The sequence below is a fragment of the Malurus melanocephalus genome, unplaced genomic scaffold (genome assembly GCF_030028575.1).
Source record: "Malurus melanocephalus ecotype Western Australia unplaced genomic scaffold, MMel_1.1 scaffold_883, whole genome shotgun sequence".
In the NCBI taxonomy this organism is placed as follows: domain Eukaryota; kingdom Metazoa; phylum Chordata; class Aves; order Passeriformes; family Maluridae; genus Malurus; species Malurus melanocephalus.
Genome location: NW_026624115.1, coordinates 84,125 through 102,165, shown reverse-complemented (window position 1 = coordinate 102,165; position 18,041 = coordinate 84,125). Strand labels below are relative to the sequence as shown.

Here is an 18,041-nt window from a genome sequence, read left to right as displayed (position 1 = left end):
TTCTAGGCTGTAGTATCAGAAGTTAACCGTAAGGCTGAAGAAGGTGAGTCTTCCTCCTCTCTTCAGTACTTACCACATCCAGGTGTGGATYCTCTGTTCCCAAGAAAGGCGTTGACACACTGAAGCAAGTCTATTGGAAGGTCACCAAGAACACAGGGAGGCTGGAGGACATGATATCTGAAGAGAAGCAGAGAGAACTGTGTTCTTGATCTTTAAGAAGAGGTGGGAAATCTTATTACTGTCTTAAAACAACCTAATGGGAGAGCACAGAGAAGATGAAGCTGGGTTCTTTTCAAAGCCATGCAGGGATAGGATGAAAAGAAATAAACACCATATGGGGAATGACAGTTTCCAGGTTGGTATTAGGAAAAGCTTTCTCACAGTGTGCTCAGAGAGGACCATTGCTTCTCTGTTCTTGGAGATACTAAAACCTTAGCCAACTTTCTGATCTGATGTAATCTGCTTGGAGCACGGGGCTGAACAAGGTGCTCATCGCAGTATCCTCTCTATCAAAATTGTACTGTGATTTACCCTTTTGTGTTAAGTGTTTGTTACCTCTTCTGTACTACGGCAGACGAAACCAAAGCTTAGTGGGCTGGAAACCCCAAAGAGGGTAAAGCTCCTACAAAATGCTGGTTGAGTAGAAGGAGCGAGGAGTTGTGCCTTTGACAGCTCTTGATAATTGCAGCTTTTCTGATATTATTTCCGTTTGCTCTACTGGCAGGAGGGTTTGTGCGTACAAGCTTAGTCAGCACTGCTTGCTCTTCAGCTGTTACTTGTGCTGAGTGATGGAGATGCTGAGGAAATCTGGGGAGGGGTGAGCAAAGAAGAAAGCAAGTTGATGGCTTTTCACAGTGAGGATAATCAAKCGTTGGAGCAGATTGGCTGGAGAGATTGTGCAGYTTCTTTCCCTGACAGTTTTCAAGACAGAACCTGGAACAGTCTTAACTCATTGCTGGCCCTGCTTTGAGCWGGTGGTTGGATTATTTGAGGTCCCATCTAACCTGCATTGTCCTATGATCCTAAGAAATGGTAGTGGAAGGGAGAGTATTCKTAGGAGATTTGTAGAAAGGTCAGTGAGGTGCAGGTGCATGCTGATGTATCAAACATGTACTTATTTTTAATTTGGGGTACTTTTGTTTTCATCAGTCTTGAATTTTGTTTTTCAGCAGGACTTCTGTTTATGTTCAAGATCTTAGATTCCTTGGGTTGTAGAAACTTCAAGATTCTTTTATTTCACAATTCATGCTGAAGATAACTTTTCAGTACAACACACAAAATGATTAGTTTTTACCTGCCAGGTCCATTCCTTAGTTCAAGAAAACTTAAACCTTTATTCTGATGAGTCATGCATTTGTGAGTTAAGTGAATATGGGTGGGCTGTGAAAAAATGACTAAAATATCAACAGCAATTTAAAAGTACTTATTTTCCTGTGGTTCTGCAGGTTTGCCTGGGTAACACAATGCCAGCTGAGCGCAAAAAGCCAACTAATATGGAAGAAAAAGAATCTCAGTTAAATAACAAAGAAAAAGAATTTAGTGAAAGGCGACCTGTGAGCACCAGGGAGAAACCAAAAGAAGATGTCAAGGTTGGCATGAAGAGAGAGCCTTTAAAAGTTCCTGAAGATAAAAAGAAAAAAATGGAAGAGGATAAAAGAAAGAAGGAAGACAAGGAGCGGAAGAAAAAAGAAGAGGACAAAGTAAAGGCAGAAGAAGAGCAGAAGAAGAAAGAAGAGGAAGAAAAAAAGAAACTTGAAGAAGAGGAGAAAAAGAAACAAGAGGAGGAAGAGAAAAAGAAACAAGAAGAAGAAAGAAGAGGAAGAAAAAAAGAAACTTGAAGAAGAGGAGAAAAAGAAACAAGAGGAGGAAGAGAAAAAGAAACAAGAAGAAGAAGCTGCTCAACTGAAGTAAGTTGTCTTTTAAAGGTTTARTTGTGCCTGGAGTTGTGCTATCAGGATTGTGGGCAGAATTATAAAAAATGAACTGTTTGAGTTATTTTTAGTAAGTTGTATGCTATGTTACAAATTTTATGTGTCTGTCTGATGGTGCTTTATGACTTCTAAGAGATTTTGAGTTTTCACTTGTAACCACTGTTATGGGGGCTTGATAGTGTCCTGCATGTGATGACCATGGAATGGATAATTATGCCTGAGTAAATGTTATTATTTAACTCCAGCCAGCATCAGCGCCACACAGCCTCTCCCTCCCCTCAACAGGATGGGGGAGAGAATCMGAAATGAAAAAGTGAGGAAACTTGTGGGTTGACAAAAATACAGTTCCATGGGTAGAGCAGAAACTCTGCAGGCAAGCAAACCAAAACAAGGAATTCATTCCTCACTTCTCTAGCAATCCCCAGGACACCAGGGCCCTATCAAATGCAACAGTGACTTGGAAAGAGAAACAACATGACTGATATCATCCCTTCCCTTCCTTCTTCCCCCAGATTTGTATGTTGACCATGATGTCATAGGGTTTGGGTCAGCTGGTGTAAGCACCACCCAGTCATAGTGAAAACACTGCTGTGTTACCAGCACTGATGCCAKCACAAATCCAAAACACAGTCCCATACAGGATACTCTGAAGAAAATTAACTTTGTCCCACCCCAATCCAGGATAATAAAGAAGCACAGTTGCATTGAAGATGAAGTGTTAACATWAAAAAATGGGGGATACAGACCATACATAATAGGAGCAAATTGCTGTGAGAAATGACTGACATTCCTTTTAATCAGTTACAGAAAATTGATACCTGATGGCAAACTCAAAATGTAACTTGGCAGTTTAATATGTGATATTACCAAGATAATGTTTCTTAATACGCTATCCAAAGGTCCTACAGTGTTGAAGATGGCATCTTTAGAGCAATAAAGCTTAGATTCTGGCCATTCTTATGTGAAACGTGTCACTTTTAAGATTGAGGCAATGTCATAGCCAAATTCTAGCTGGGACAGATACATTTCACCTATTCCAAATTTTCTGTGTAATTTCAATAGTCTGGGAATCAAAACATTTCCCTTAACTGTGTAATGCAGTAACCTGTTGAAAGGCTGTTGTCCTCTTCTGTAGTAAACAGAGTTTTATGTTTATATTTTTGAGGTCTGTTGGGATTAATATGTTCTGCATAGAAATATTTGAGAAATTTTGTTTTGTAACAAGTAGTACTTGCCCTTTGCAGCACAAAAGTTAAACAAGAGTTTCTGAAGCAGATGCTTTAGCTTTCTAGGATTAGCTTGGTAAATATTTAAGGAAAGAGTAAAGGGAAATTTTGTTAGAACCGCTGAAGTTTTTCCAACAGTGGCCTTTTTTYCTTTGAACTGGTAACCTGAGAGTAAGGCTCCATAAAGAAAATTACTAATTTTTCTGTCTCTTAGGGAAAAGGAGGAAGCGCATCAGCTGCATCAGGAGGCTTGGGAGCGCCATCAGGCAAGAAAAGAGCTACGCAGCAAAAACCAGAATGCACCGGAGAGTCGTCCTGAGGAAAACTTCTTCAGTAGACTGGACTCCAGTCTGAAGAAGAACACAGCTTTTGTTAAGAAGCTAAAAACCATTACAGAGCAACAAAGGGACTCCTTGTCCCATGACTTTAATAGCCTGAATCTAAGCAAATACATTGCAGAAGCAGTAGCTTCTATCGTGGAGGCCAAACTGAAAATATCAGATGTGAACTGCGCTGTGCACTTGTGTTCCCTCTTTCACCAGCGATATGCTGATTTTGCTCCTTCGTTACTTCAGGCTTGGAAAAAACATTTTGAAGCAAGGAAAGAAGAGAAGACTCCCAACATTACTAAGTTAAGAACTGATTTGCGTTTCATTGCAGAATTGACAATAGTTGGGATTTTCACTGACAAGGAAGGTTTGTCTTTAATCTATGAGCAGCTTAAAAATATTATTAACGCTGATCGAGAATCCCACACTCACGTTTCTGTGGTTATCAGCTTTTGTCGGCACTGTGGAGATGACATTGCTGGTTTGGTACCAAGGAAAGTAAAAACTGTTGCAGAGAAGTTTAACTTGAGCTTTCCTCCTAGTGAGATAATTAGCCCAGAGAAACAGCAGCCCTTCCAGAATTTGCTGAAGGARTACTTTACATCTTTGACCAAACACCTGAAAAGGGACCACAGGGAGCTACAAAATATTGAAAGACAAAACAGGTGACAATTAAGTGTTGCTTTTTACTTATGAATAAAAAAATGGTTTAATTATGAAATGCCTAGATTTGTTGCAGTATTTATAAACAAAGTCTGTTAGCAGTGTGTGAAGATAAGGGTGTTCTGCAGTGTTACTAAAAAAAGTTCTAAATTTGTTCTGAATACTTAAAAAGCAGAGACCAAACAGACTCTCTGAGTATCTTTTAAAGAAAAGGGAGGTTGGCTGTAATTCTGTTTACTCTGTTTGGTGCTGTTTCTTTATTGGTATGAGAGCAGTGCTGCTTTCCCAGCTGGTACTGTCCTTTTCCAGTTGGCGGAATCTGATTTCTCCCTTTCCACCCACATGTATTTAACGAAGCATATGCCACAATTGCTTTGGCTTGTTTACWTTTTTAGTTTACCAGCATGAAGGAAAGAATAGGGTAAATTAACAAGGTATCTGTTACACTYCAGGATGAGCAAATATATATTAAATAAATGTATTAAAATGTTGGARGGCATAGGCAATTTTATATAAATTCTCTTAAATATCTATATGTAATACTAATACTGCAGGGTATTGATATGCAGACCTTGAGATGTGAATAATTTTATTTCTGCCATGTTCACATTGTTTAATAATTACTGTCTTTAAAGCATCCTGAATTCTTATTATTGGAGCCAGTCTAGACCCAAATGCTGGTCTTAAAACAGTCATTCTTAATTCCTTCTGGAAGCATTCCAGTCAGATAGAAACAAACATGTTACTGTATGTAGACACTATTTCAGTTTAAAGGCTGGTCATCCATCCAGAGCCAAATGTATTGTTGGCATGCATTAAATTTTTATGTTTCCRAAGCAAGGATCCATTGTGCTGAGGGGTTTTGTGCTGCAGTCCTATCTGCTCTCAGCCAAGTGTTGAATTTCACAGGATCATAAACTGACTTTAGAGGTACTGTTATTTTGACAAGTACCTTTAGTTTAAAGTGCATTATTGACTTAGTTGTAATTTTTTCAAAGTGAATGAATATGAACCTTTGTACCTTCACAATTTTAATTGGTACTGGACACATTGGTTCTGGCTGGCATTTCAATGAGTGTAACAAAATCTGTATGGTAGAAAATAAAGCAAAAAATGTTTCTGAGAGGTATAAAATATGTTAAGAAACCAAAAAGAAGAAACAACGTAAGTAATCTGGGAGAGGAAAATATTCTTTAATATTTACTTGTACAACTGGATGAAAGTGACTGGACAAAGCCTGAGCAGCCTGCTCTGATCTCATCACTGAGCTTACTTTGAGTAGATGAGATGAGGGGTCTCTTTGAGCAGCTTGTCATCTGAATTACCRCTGTGAACTTGGGTGCAAAGCTTTGTTTGGAGAAGGAATGTGAAGAACTGTAATTTTTCACTGGATTATGAAAACTTTATTATTTCTCTCTCTGAACTTTATGGTGTTTAACTCCTTAATAAGAGTTGAGGGGCAAGTTTTGTTAAGACATAAAAAMCCTTTCCTACTAAATTTTATTTGTTTACAAATTTGTTTACATCAGTAAAAGATTTTTGGCATTTGCACACAATGAAAGTTCAAGACATGAGGGGGACAAGACAGAAATTTGCCTAGTAAGAAGTCTATGTGTACTACAGAAATCTTCCTCAACTGGATTTTGGTAAAGTGATTGTGCAATTGGTTCCTTACTCGCTTTTGCATTTTTTTTTTGTGGGTGGAAGTTTTTTTGGGTGTTTTTATTTGGTTGGGTAAGTTGAGTTTTTTGTTTTAAAAAAACAACCAACAATCCTATYGGATAAAAGAGTTCTCTGTGTGTTAAAAATCTGATCCATTTTGCTGTAGTTTTTATTCACACTGTTATTCCAGAATTAAGGAACAAGGAATGTATGGTTCCCTTTTGTGTATCAACTGTGTCATATTTACCTGACAAAATATCATAACCTAAACATAACTCATTGTTTTATCTGTGGGAGGAGAGTGACTGTGAAATGATTTAAGATGTACAAATTGGTTGAATTAATTGAAAACTACTGTTCCAAATTCACAGGGCTTTAGTGCTGTGTTACCTATGGAATTATTTAGGTATAATTAAAGCAGACTCAAGTGTTTCTGGTTAAGTGAATAATTAGGAAAAATACCTTGAATTATGCTTTGACTTTAATATAGATGTAACGTAGAACCTGGTTTTCATTTGGTTACACATCTGAGGGCGCAACAAAACTTGTCAGGCTGTGTTGTTGGAAGGAAACAACTTGATTCCATAATTATAGAGAGAGCTTTCAGCAATGAGTGTTAGCTATGGAAGAAACTTCTTTTGTCTACAGGATGTTTTTTAAGATGTRCTGAACTTGCCTTGTGGTGCTTTGAAGAGACAAAGTCAGACAAGTACTGTGTGCTGTACTTGTAATTGTATTCAGAAATGAACTCTGCTTTTGGAAGTTTGCTTCGTTTGCTTTAGCTTCTTTGAATTTGTTAGCACTTGTCTTCTTGGAACTGAAATTGGGAACTGAAAGTCTTGTGCTATTGTTACAGTACTTTGCTTTTTAAATTTTTTAATAATAGTACAGAGCTTCAGTGCTCCTGTTTATAAAGCTGCTGGTATATTTTAAACTTAAAATATGTATGCAATGGACAGCRGTCTCCATGGAAAAGCTATGAATTGACACTTAATATGTTTCCTGAATCCATACTGAACTACTGCACTTTACAAACTGTTAGTGGTGTTTTAATTTGTTAATTTTTCTTTGCTGTACTTTTCAGGAGCAGGCAATACATGTTAAATAGGTGTGTTTTGTCAGAAAAATAGAATTTTTGCCAGCATTAGTACTTCTTGCCMTCTATCCAGATGCCTGTGTCCACTTTTAGTTCTGAGCARGCATTAGGGATTTTGTTGCTCACTCTGTGAATGTGTACAAAGATAATTTGTTTTACAATTAACCTGGAACAAGAAGATYGATTTTCCCTCAACTTATATTACCTAAACAATTTCAGAATTTTTATGCCACAAAGTGTTTCTGTCTTTTGGCAAGACTGTGACTGTATGCCTRTTGCATAATAAAAACCTAATGGTAATGGAATCCTACAGATGATAATGTGTGATACAACCTGCTCTAGGAATTGTGACACTTATATCTTTTTTCAGACTTCTGATGCTTTCATCTTAGAGCAGGGTGCCTGGTCAGTGGTTCCAGCACTTGCAAGCAGTGCTCTTGTAAGCAGTGATTACGTTCCATCAAATACAAATTGCTTTTGACAACAGGATTAKGTTCCTTCAAATGCAAGTTGTTTTTGACAACAAATTTCAATTTTAAAAATTGTTTGAAACAARTATGAATAGTTTTGTAAAAGAAAATAAAGAGCAGCTGAAAAACAAACGTAACTGCTCATAATTTGGGTCAATACCCTTGAAATAACTTGGTTTGTTGAAAAGTCAGTGGGCTGCTGGCAAATTTTTGAGTCTTCTGTTGATAATAGCTCATGTAATCTKTTAAACAATATGGAAATGGATTATTACAGGTGCAAAGAAAGGTGCAAAAGCTTTTATCCAGCTTTTGTCTAAGCTGAATGTTTTGTTTTACTACACAAGTCTATTCAGGACTGTTACAGCCTAATCRTGGAAAAGAGTAAGTGGGCCTTTGTCTTTGGACATAGAAGCTGGAGCTTCTGTGGCTGTACTGTCCTCAGTGAGAGTGAAGTTRGAAATTCAGTGTGGTTTGGAAAAATATTAGTGTCATTTAAATCTTTGCTATTGCAGTCTAAACTAGAATTCTTACCGTTCCCTCAAAGAGGACAGGTTGGCTTTGCTCAGAGAAATTCATAATGGTTCAGCATAGCTCAAGTATATTTTAAGGAAAAAGGTTGTCTTAATGTAAGTTTGATCTTTGTAGACGCATTCTCCACTCCAAAGGAGAGCTGAGTGAGGATCGACACAAGCAATATGAGGAATTTGCAATGTCGTATCAGAAGCTGCTGGCAAATTCTCAGTCTCTGGCTGATCTTTTGGATGAAAACATGCCTGACCTCCCCCAGGAGAAGCCAACACCTGAGGGTAAGCCAGATTCTAAAGCAACAGAATGTGTGTCTCAGATGTGGTGGAAAAACTAACWGAACACTCTTACCAATATGTTCTCTCTGCTCCTTTCATTTCATTCAGCCTTTCTCCCTAAAGGTTATCAGCTAATGAATAATACATTTATTTTTCTAAATTAAAGTAATTAAGCCTAAGATGTAACTGTAGGTATTGTATATTCTGTGTAGTTATGGTAATTTAAGTAATACCTCTTTATGKTTGTTTCTGGTAATAGAGTAATAAACGGAAAATTAAAAGTATTTTTAACCTGATCCTTTCTATTTAATATTATGTCGTTTATAGTATTTAAAAACTGCTAGTGTTTTTAAAGTTGATATTGTTAAAAAAAAGTCTGAAGTCTATTTTAAGTCATGATGTTATGGGTAGGAACATATTGTTAAGCCGGGTAAGTCACTAGGTGTGGCTGTCTGACCTCGTGAGCAGAAGTGCAACATTTTGCTGGCACAGCTATTCAGTGCCTTGATATCTAAACGCTGAGATTTGTTGAGATGTTGTTGAAATTGGGAGTGTATCTTTTACCTTAAATAATCTTAAACTTTAAAAAGCTGTATTTCTTGAGTGCCTGTAAATTTTAAATTGTTCTTTTTAAGCTTCATTCTTGAAACTCAGTGGGGTACAGTTCATTATATTCAAAGTGATTACTTCTAATACTAATGTTATTAAAGTCTGTTACAACTTTCTAATATGGTATAATGTTCTGCTTGGTTTTACTTGATCTGACTTCCTCTCTAATTCTGTCTGTATTTTCAATCAAAATCAAATTTACAATATTAATATAACTTCTTGATATAGCGAATATTAAGATTGAATTGTTAAAAACACTTTAAAGTATGCATTGCAGTATTTAGATGAAAACAGAGGTAGTAATAAATAGATAACACTTTTTTAAAAGGACTCCTAATCCCTAAATTTGCATAAATAGCTTACTATGGTTTCACTGTTTTTGCAGAACATGGACCTGGTATTGATATTTTCACACCAGGAAAGCCTGGAGAATATGACCTGGAGGGAGGTATCTGGGAAGATGAAGATGCTAGAAACTTCTATGAGAATCTCATTGACTTGAAGGCTTTTGTGCCAGCAATTTTGTTTAAAGATAATGAAAAATATTCCCAGAACAAGGATTCCAGCAAAGATGAATCACGAGGTAGGATGCTTAGATGAGTATTTTTTTTAACATATCTTGTCCAACAGATAAACAAGCTTGATGGAAGTAATGGGTCTCTAATGAAATATTTTGTTGTAATCCAAACAGTACACCAGTTTGGATTAATTTTTAGGAAATGAACTGTGTGGGTAGAGATTATATGTGGCTATTAAGGAAAAAAATAAATGCATTTTAATATCGTTAAAATTGTAAATTTCAAGTAATTGGAGGTTACACTGTATAAGTAAAKACATTTTTTTTGTGAGAAATGGGAAGAGTTTTCCTTTTATAAAGATGTAGTGTTTGGGGTTTTTGTCATTATTTTTGTATTGAATTACTTATGTTAGTTCACTTTGTCAGCATAAAATTTCAGTAGATTAAAAGGTCTGGGTGGTTCCTCACTTCTAACACAGCCCTCAGTTCACAATCAGATATTTGCAGACTTCAGTCTGGATACAAATCCACCATCACTGGCTCGAAGTGTAACAGAAGATGCATGTTTGGATAATTTTGAAATTGTCCTGTAAACATCATTAGTTGTTGGARCAGCTTGCTCAGGGAGACTGGAATCTCTCAATATTTTAAAACAACTGGAGAAATATCTGAGAAATCTGGTGAGAATACGGTGTTCATTCGCTTTGAGCAAGAGGTTGAGCTGGAGATAACACCAAAGTCTATTCCAGAATAATTTCATCTGTKATTCTAAACATGTTACTTGTTTATGGGTCTATATTTCCATATGATGCATGCTGTTTATAAATTATCACACTTTGCTTTGAAAACTTTTWGAGTTTTCTGCTTTGAAATTTAGTTTTTTTAAATGAAGCTTAGTCTGCAAATGAGATTGGAAGGAGGCCTGAAAGAACAGTAAAATTCTGTAGGTAGTAATCTGGAAAAATACTCAGTGTTGGGCTAGTGTTGTGGTCCAAGAGAAATATTAACTATTCTTTTCTGAATCTTTATCAGATTCAGATACTGTTTTCGAGGAAACWAATACTTTTTATTTGACCTTTTATGTAGCATGTTACTTAGCAGCACCTTCCTCCTGTTCAGCTTTTTGCTTTTTTTTCTTCATCTGTGTAAAAGATTTTAAGACACCAAAGAGTTGTAGGTTTAGTAGCATCAATCTTCCTATATTCTAATCACAACTGTGTATATTTAACAATATATTAGTATTTATTTGGTATTTCTACTTAACTTGTAAATAGATTCAAAAGATACCAAAGATAATAAGGAAGCCGCTGGGAATGAAGATCTGGAATTGGAGCTGGAGAATCTGGATATTAATGATGATGCACTGGAGTTAGACTGTGGAGATGAGGCAGAAGATCTTACAAAGAAGCTTCTTGATGAGCAAGGTAAAAAGAATTGCTTTTAAGAATTCTTTTTCTTCCTGATTTTTTTTTTTAACTTAATGGGTTTTAGTTTGTAGATATGTAGCATGCGTTCAGGAGAAATTATTCTTTTATTTATCCATTTATTTATGAAACTAGTAGCGAAAAACTGCTAAGATTATTATAAATGTCTTTGTAACAAGTCATTCAGGTGCAAATGAGAATTACTTTAAAAATGTTTATGTAGTGAMAGTTACAAGATTTCTTCACATAGCTTTTAAAAGTAAACAAAGGTAAAGGCAGCTGCCTGAAAAGTGTTTACAAAGAGGAATGTAGACTTCAGTCCATAAATGACTTTTCTAATTAAATTTGCTTAGGGTGCTAATAAAATATTTTCTCTTTTTGACTTTTCCTGGAATCTAAGATTGGGCTCTGCCTGTCTTCTTAATTGGTAAAGATTTTTCTTATGTTACAACTTCATACGGCATGATATAAGAATTCTAACCTCTAATTATRTGTGAAGGGTTGCAAATGGCACCTCTAAAAACATTGTTGTGTTAGTTTTACTGGGGAGAACAGCAGCGCTGTGTTTCTTAATAATTTTTCTGAAGAATTCAAAAGTTTTTTTTTCAGTGGTGCCAAACAGTGGAAAAAGCAAAACTGGGTGTTAAGCGCCAGATTTATAGAGGAAAGAGTAAAGTGTTTTCTTTGTGCTCAGTTTGAAAGACACATCAGGTTTGCTGCTTTGGGTTTCCCAGGACCAATGCAGATTATTTCCTTTCATTTCTCTAGCAGGAAAATCGTTTTATATCTAGAATTTGGAAGAAACCTCACATATATAGTCCACTGGTTAGAGATTCTGTGGCTTAAAACTGAAAATCCTGCCTGATCTAGAGAATTTATAAGCTAATCATTATAGAATCGTAGAATCCTTTGAKTTGGAAAGGACTTTGTAGAACATGTAGTTCCAAACCCTCTGCCCTGGGTGGGGACATATTCCATCTGTAGAATTGCCTGTATTTCTGGTTAAACATAAAGGTGTTTAGAAATAAAAAATACTTTTTCTTTCAGTCTCTACAATGTTCATACTGCATGATTTGATTTTTACCCAGATATACTATTACAAATAATTTAACCATAATTGTTACTCATTACTATTTGTAGTAATTTTTTAAAAAGATTCATGCAGCTTTAAAATGTGTTTTTGATGGAAGAGTGGAACTCAAGAGGATCGATGTGAAAAGCAAGAAATTAACGTATTTGTTACATGAATTGCATACTTTGTTGTTTGCTTTAGAGGAGGAAGTCCTGACTTAATTTCTTGTTAAGACTTTAATTTCTTGTCAGTGTRAAATGCTTAATTTTCTGTCTTAAGCTCCAACTTGCTTCAGGGACTACAAAAACGCCTTTCCATTGGAAAGAGGATCCACCTACTGTGATGAGAAAATATAATGTGAGAATATTAGTAGCTCTCTAGTGGAGGAGTGGATCAGTGAAAGAAGAGATGTATTTGGCGAACTCCTGAAATTGAGTGTGATAGCAGGGCCTCTGGAAATGTGACTGAATTACCAAGGACATACCTTTTAATTTATTTCAAGAGCATGGAGTTAGTTTCAGTAGAAGACTGAAACTTGTTGCAGTAAGGGAAAAGGAAGGAGACAGGAAGGTGTGGCTATAAATATATACATGGAAAAGTTAATTGAACCAAAATTTGCTAATTGTAGTGTTTGGGGTATTGCATGCATGTTAGTGAATGCAGTGTGTGGRTGATAAGAGAGTCAGGGTTCCATTAAACATTTAAAACTTCACKGTCCTCTTTCGCGTGAGCATCCGGAACATTTTCCTCTTCTGCTTTTTACTCCCTCCTTAATGAACCCTTGTCTCTTGTTGATCTGACTTCTTGTTGCCTGTGCAAGAGAGGAGGTGATGTCTGCTTGTATCTCTGGCACCTTCAAGACTGAGTGKCTGGCAGAGCTGGCAATATTCCTTGGAGGAATTCTTAGTGTTTCTCTATCTAAGCTCAGCCCCTGCCCCTAGCAGGTTCCAAAACCAAAAAATGTCTTACAATGTAGCATCTTTGTTATCTCTTCCTTGCAGTAACTTGAAAAAGGAACTTGAGTATTCTAAGAATTTGTCTTACTTTAAATACACTGTGACTTTAKCAGGTACTGGGTATTTTTTAGTTTATATGGGTGTGATTTTCACCACCACACTATTCTCCTCTTTGACGTCTGTCTCCATTTTCCTTTCAGATACCTCCTAGGTGTTCTTGTTACATTCTCAAACGGAAAGAAAACCAAACTTATTCATGATCCTTTTTCAGGAAGCAATGTTCTTTTGTGTTGCTTTGGCCAAGTGTTGGTTTCACCACTCACTACTGTACTATAGACCAAACTAAATTCTTCCCTAGGACTTAATAAAATCTGGAAAATTTCTGAACCATACCACAAGTTTTGCAATTAGAAGGTAACAGCAGGGGTATTGGTCTGGTGAGATCTTCATAGTTGATGGCAGGAAATCAGAATTTTATATTCATTTTTGTAATCTGTGGATGAAAACTTAACAACTAAACATTACAAAGGCCCTGTTCAGGGAATGTGTTCATAAATGATTGTATCTCATATCTTAAAYGTGTCTGCTGCTTGTTTATTTCCTTTTGTTAGAGCAAGAGGATGAAGAAGCCAGTACTGGATCTCATTTAAAACTCATAGTAGATGCTTTCCTGCAGCAGCTTCCAAATTGTGTCAACAGAGACCTCATAGACAAGGTACAGTCATAGTTTTAATTTTTTGCACTCTTAAAAGCCATAATGCTAGATCAGAYAGACAGGAAATAAAGATTTGAAGCTTTAGAGTCTGGCAGTAGCTGAATTAATTTTTAATCAGTCTGTATTCCTCTCAGTGGACATGTTTTCTAACTATGTCAGTTCCAGCCAAAACTGAAGAGTTTTGTTTATGGTTGCTTTTAAAGCAGCTGCATGTAGTAGGAATAGCTCTGTAAAAGTCGTGTATAAAAACCATTTTCTGTTGCTTTAATTAAAACCCACTGCATTAAAGTGAAGTATTGCATTAACTTTCCTCTTTATAGGCAGCAATGGATTTTTGCATGAATATGAATACAAAAGCCAACAGAAGAAAACTGGTACGAGCACTTTTCATAGTTCCTAGACAAAGGTAAGAGCTGAAGGGGAATAGGCTGGATCCACCCATTTGTTGTTTATTTTAGYATATGCATGTATGTTTAAAACCAGGGTATATTCCAAGTTGCATTTCTTCTTCCTGATGTGCACTTTTGGAGTGACTTATGCTGAAGCACCAAAGAAATATTTAGAATCAATGATCCACACAATGATATTTTGCCAGGAATTAGGGTTTTTAAAAAGGGATTTCTTTTTTTTTTCTAGTACTTGGTGTTTATAGCAAATATCTTTCCTTTATCTTTTTTTTTTTAACTGTGAAAGCATCAGCAAAACCTCCCTTTTACCAAGAAGGGAGGATTTATTTCGTTCAGGACAACTTGCACTTYTTTTGTGTTAGAGCCTGTGGACAGTTAGAGCACAGTATAGCTTTGGAAGGAGGATTTCTTGTGATATGTTAATTCTGATATAGAACAGGGCCATTATAACAGCCTTGTATCTTCTRCAACAGCCAGTTCTGGGCCTGCCACTTTGAGCCTGGCCTCTTTTGTCTGTGTCCATCTGCCTGTGTAGAGCTCTTGCTGTTTCTCCTTGTCTCAGTGTAAGCAGGTTTCCTGCACTTACAGGAAGAGCCATGCTTCCAAAAGTGGTGGCAAGTATTCAAATAAAAACATTGAATTCATTGGAGCAATAATGTATTTCCTCTGTTCTCTGCTAAACCTGAGCCTTAGATAAGTGACATTAGGGAGGAGTAGCTTTTCTTGCTTCCCCTTGTCCTGTTTCTCATGATAAGCTGTTTTGATGCTGAATTTAATTTAAAGTGATCATGATCATCTTATCAAGAGTTTACATTGCTTTGATTCCATTACCTTTTAACACCAGAGGTGGAAAAACATACCTTGAGTGTCTGTTTTGTCTCTACACTTGCRGACTGGCTTTGAATAAACAGACTTTGGTGTTTTGTTTTATGTTCACTCATGCCTTGTGCTGTGTTTTCAACCTTAATTCTAGCCTATTTCTAAATCCCATCTTTAATAACATCTGCTGCACTAATGACCGTGTTCTCTTAGCTGTTTGCAAACCAATGGTTTGTTTGCTGACTGAGGCATTAACCTGACTCCACGTTGAAACAGTGCACATAATCTTTCATTCTCTTGTGTATTCTTGTTTCTAAAATCACAAATTTGACACCTCAGTTTTTAGAGACTTTGATAGAAGCCTAATTGTGCCTGATGTATGAATTAATAATAGAGGAGGGAGGCAATTGATTATATTCTGTGTTATATCTAACAAGATGCTCTTCAGCCCAACTTAGGTTTCAGAGGAAGTAAAATTTCTGTTCATCAGCCTGCTGGTAATCGTTAAATGCATCAAAACACAGTGTGAGAAGAATTTCTTTTTCACAGCTTAGAACATCTGCAGCAATGTACATCAGCAGGACCACTTAGACTTCTGTCTTCAACTCTGCCATAATAGAGAATTTTTCATATTTGCAAAATGGAAGTGTTTTTTTGATTGGTATGTGTCCATACATTTTTGTACCACTGTCCTGTATTTGTTCCTGGTTCTGTAGGTTCCAGATTGCTCAAATTGATTATTAACTTGTGGAACCTCTTTGAAAATCCATTATTCTTTCCATAAYCTGCTAAATTGTGCTAGGTGACAATGGTCTGGAGGAAATTGTAGATGTACACAGCAAAAGGAGGTACTTTCAAGCAGGAACAGCAAGATGGCTTGTAAATTCAGCAGTGTGATTTCATAGATGTCWTGAAAGCAAAAGTTAAATTCCTGATGCACTGCATTATTAAAAAATTAGTGTCTGTGATCAGGCTGTAGTATGAACACAGTTAAGGAACTCCTGGAAATGTATATTGTTTCCACATTGTCATTGATTTATTGTCTTCCCAGTGGTAATTCCATTATCCTACATATTTGCTTTATTAGTAATAATTTATAAAATTTTAACTTAGACTGAGTTGGGGTTGGCTCCAGGAGCTGCTACCTTTGTGACAGTTCCGGTCTCTGGTAGTTGGAACTAACACCGAAGTGAATGGCTCAGCTGATCTTCTCACTTTGGTCTTTAATAATAAATATTAATTTTTCCTAATATTAAGAATATTGAGAATTTTATGTGCAGTTCTTTTTTAATTCCTTTTCCTGCTGTCTTCTCTGGGACCTACTTGACTAATGAATGCTCAAGCTTCCAATTGTAAGATCTTAAGTTCAGTTGTGTTTGGCTCACCAATGCAGGCAGATAATCTCTGTGCTACTCAGCAGGAGAAATAGGGTGTTGACTGAGCTGCTTGTTCTGAACACAAACAGTTGGAATGTAAATACCAACTGAACTGCCCACAGATGCAGGTGATTTGAAAGGGCAACCTATGCCAGTATTTAAGTAAACTGCATTGCTGCAGTTGATAAAAGAGCAGTTCTACTGCATGTCCTCAAACTAACATTTATAATCCTTTCTGTCATAGAAAATTCTATATATTCTGTAGCACAGTGCTTCAAGGCTTTGTGTACTGTGCATTAAAAATTATTTTGCTCTGTGTATCTCTTCACTGAGCCACAATATGGCTTTACCTTCCATTATTGTTGTTCCATACTTGTTTTTACTAATCCAGGAGTTTTGGCAATATCTCTCCAGGATATTGTGGGAGAAGGAAGCTTGTTATGGTTATGTTTTTGAGGAGGKTTTTTTGTGAAAGCTTCAGGGGAACAGTGTCCTTGAGGTTGCAGATAAAGCAGTATGTTTTCTAAAAGCATTTAATTTCCAAGCATGTCAGCTGTCTTAAGTTTAGCTGCTTTATTTGCAGCCATAATGAGGTATTTCAGTAGCAGAATAAGTTCTGTTTCTTCTCCTGAGATCAGTTTTGGGAAATGTGCAGGCATGACASTTTTACCAAGAAAGTGTAAAACTGGTTTTGTGTTTGAAGTGCAATACAGACCCTGTGAAATCAAAGTCATTATGTAGTGTTGCCAGGGAGCTTTCTTGCTACCRCTGGGGTTGTATAGATTGGGACAAATTAGGATTCTTCAAGACAGAAGACTTAATTTAACAAAAAAGGCCATTTCTTCCTCAGCTCACTGTAGACCAGTGTTAGAATACAGCATCTTTGCCCTGCTCTGTTGCTGATGAATGCATCACATTTACATTTTCAGCTGTGATTTGAACCTCCAGCCCAACAGAACAGAAGGCCTTTTAAAAAGAATATTCAGTGCTAGTATACGAGTGGCTTTCACATTTGCATTGGAGGATTGATTTAAAACTAAATATTAGCCTTTTAATCCAGGACTGCAGGCAGTGGTTTAACCCGTACTGCTCACAGCTTTAGGACCTTTGTGTAGTCCTTTGCTGTCTGACTGAATTATCTTCTTGTACACAGATTTATTTTTTTTTTTTGGTTTACTGGAACACTGCAATTCTGTAATTTTTTTTTTATTACTTACTTCAATATGAGAAGTCTGAAGTCTTTTCTTAGGCTTTAAATTCTAAATTCTAGGCAAATGCTAAGCAGTATATATAGGGGCTGTTGTGGATTCTGGCATTTTTTGATGTTCCCATCTGGTGATCTGTAATGTTGCAAGTTTACTAAGAAAACAAGCAGTTGTTCATATTGAAATTTTTTGTGTTGTCGTTGGTTGTTCTTAATTCATAAATTAGCTGCTTCTTAAGTGTTAAATAGTTCTGCACMTTAATCAAAAGTTGTAAGGCTCCTGTGTATTTATTGCCAGCTTTTCATCCTGACACTTATCAGTAGTAAGGTCCTTTTTGTTCACTTGAACTTCACTCATCAGTGTTTCAGTTGARGATGAAATTGAGAGATGTGCTTGARATCAAGGAGTTTTATGTYCTGAMGAAGAAATAAAAGCAGAAAGTGCTTCCCTGGTAACATTCCAATTCCACAGCATCCTTCTCTTCCCACTGAGCAGTGTGGGTGGCACTTGGTACCTGTTCAGGCCCCATGAATACATTGCTTTTATCCATTATGATTATGCTTGTGAGGCACGAGTTCTGGCTTCATTGCTTCATTCTTTAAGGTGTCTTTCTTGTAGAGTCACAGAAATTAGGAAATGTACAAACTCCCCCCTTCACTCTTCCTGGGCATAAAATTTCAGATGCATCCATTTTAGAGAGATTGCAGTTAGGATTTTGAGAAGTTTTTAGGTGGGTTGTTCTTTGATCAGTTTTGTTTGTT

General features: G+C 36.5%; 1 protein-coding gene across 1 annotated transcript in view; it reads left to right on the top strand.

Moving 5' to 3' along the window:
- The window catches only part of UPF2 (UPF2 regulator of nonsense mediated mRNA decay), a 55,566-nt gene that overhangs the window by 3,488 nt on the left and 34,037 nt on the right, over positions 1-18,041 (top strand). Inside the window, exons 2-9 of the mRNA XM_057385871.1 lie at positions 1,446-1,803; positions 1,883-1,907; positions 3,372-4,151; positions 8,023-8,183; positions 9,175-9,372; positions 10,581-10,730; positions 13,370-13,473; positions 13,794-13,879. Of these exons, the coding sequence (XP_057241854.1) occupies positions 1,464-1,803; positions 1,883-1,907; positions 3,372-4,151; positions 8,023-8,183; positions 9,175-9,372; positions 10,581-10,730; positions 13,370-13,473; positions 13,794-13,879 (1,844 nt within the window). The 5' untranslated portion in view covers positions 1,446-1,463. The remainder of the gene's footprint in view (positions 1-1,445; positions 1,804-1,882; positions 1,908-3,371; positions 4,152-8,022; positions 8,184-9,174; positions 9,373-10,580; positions 10,731-13,369; positions 13,474-13,793; positions 13,880-18,041) is intronic.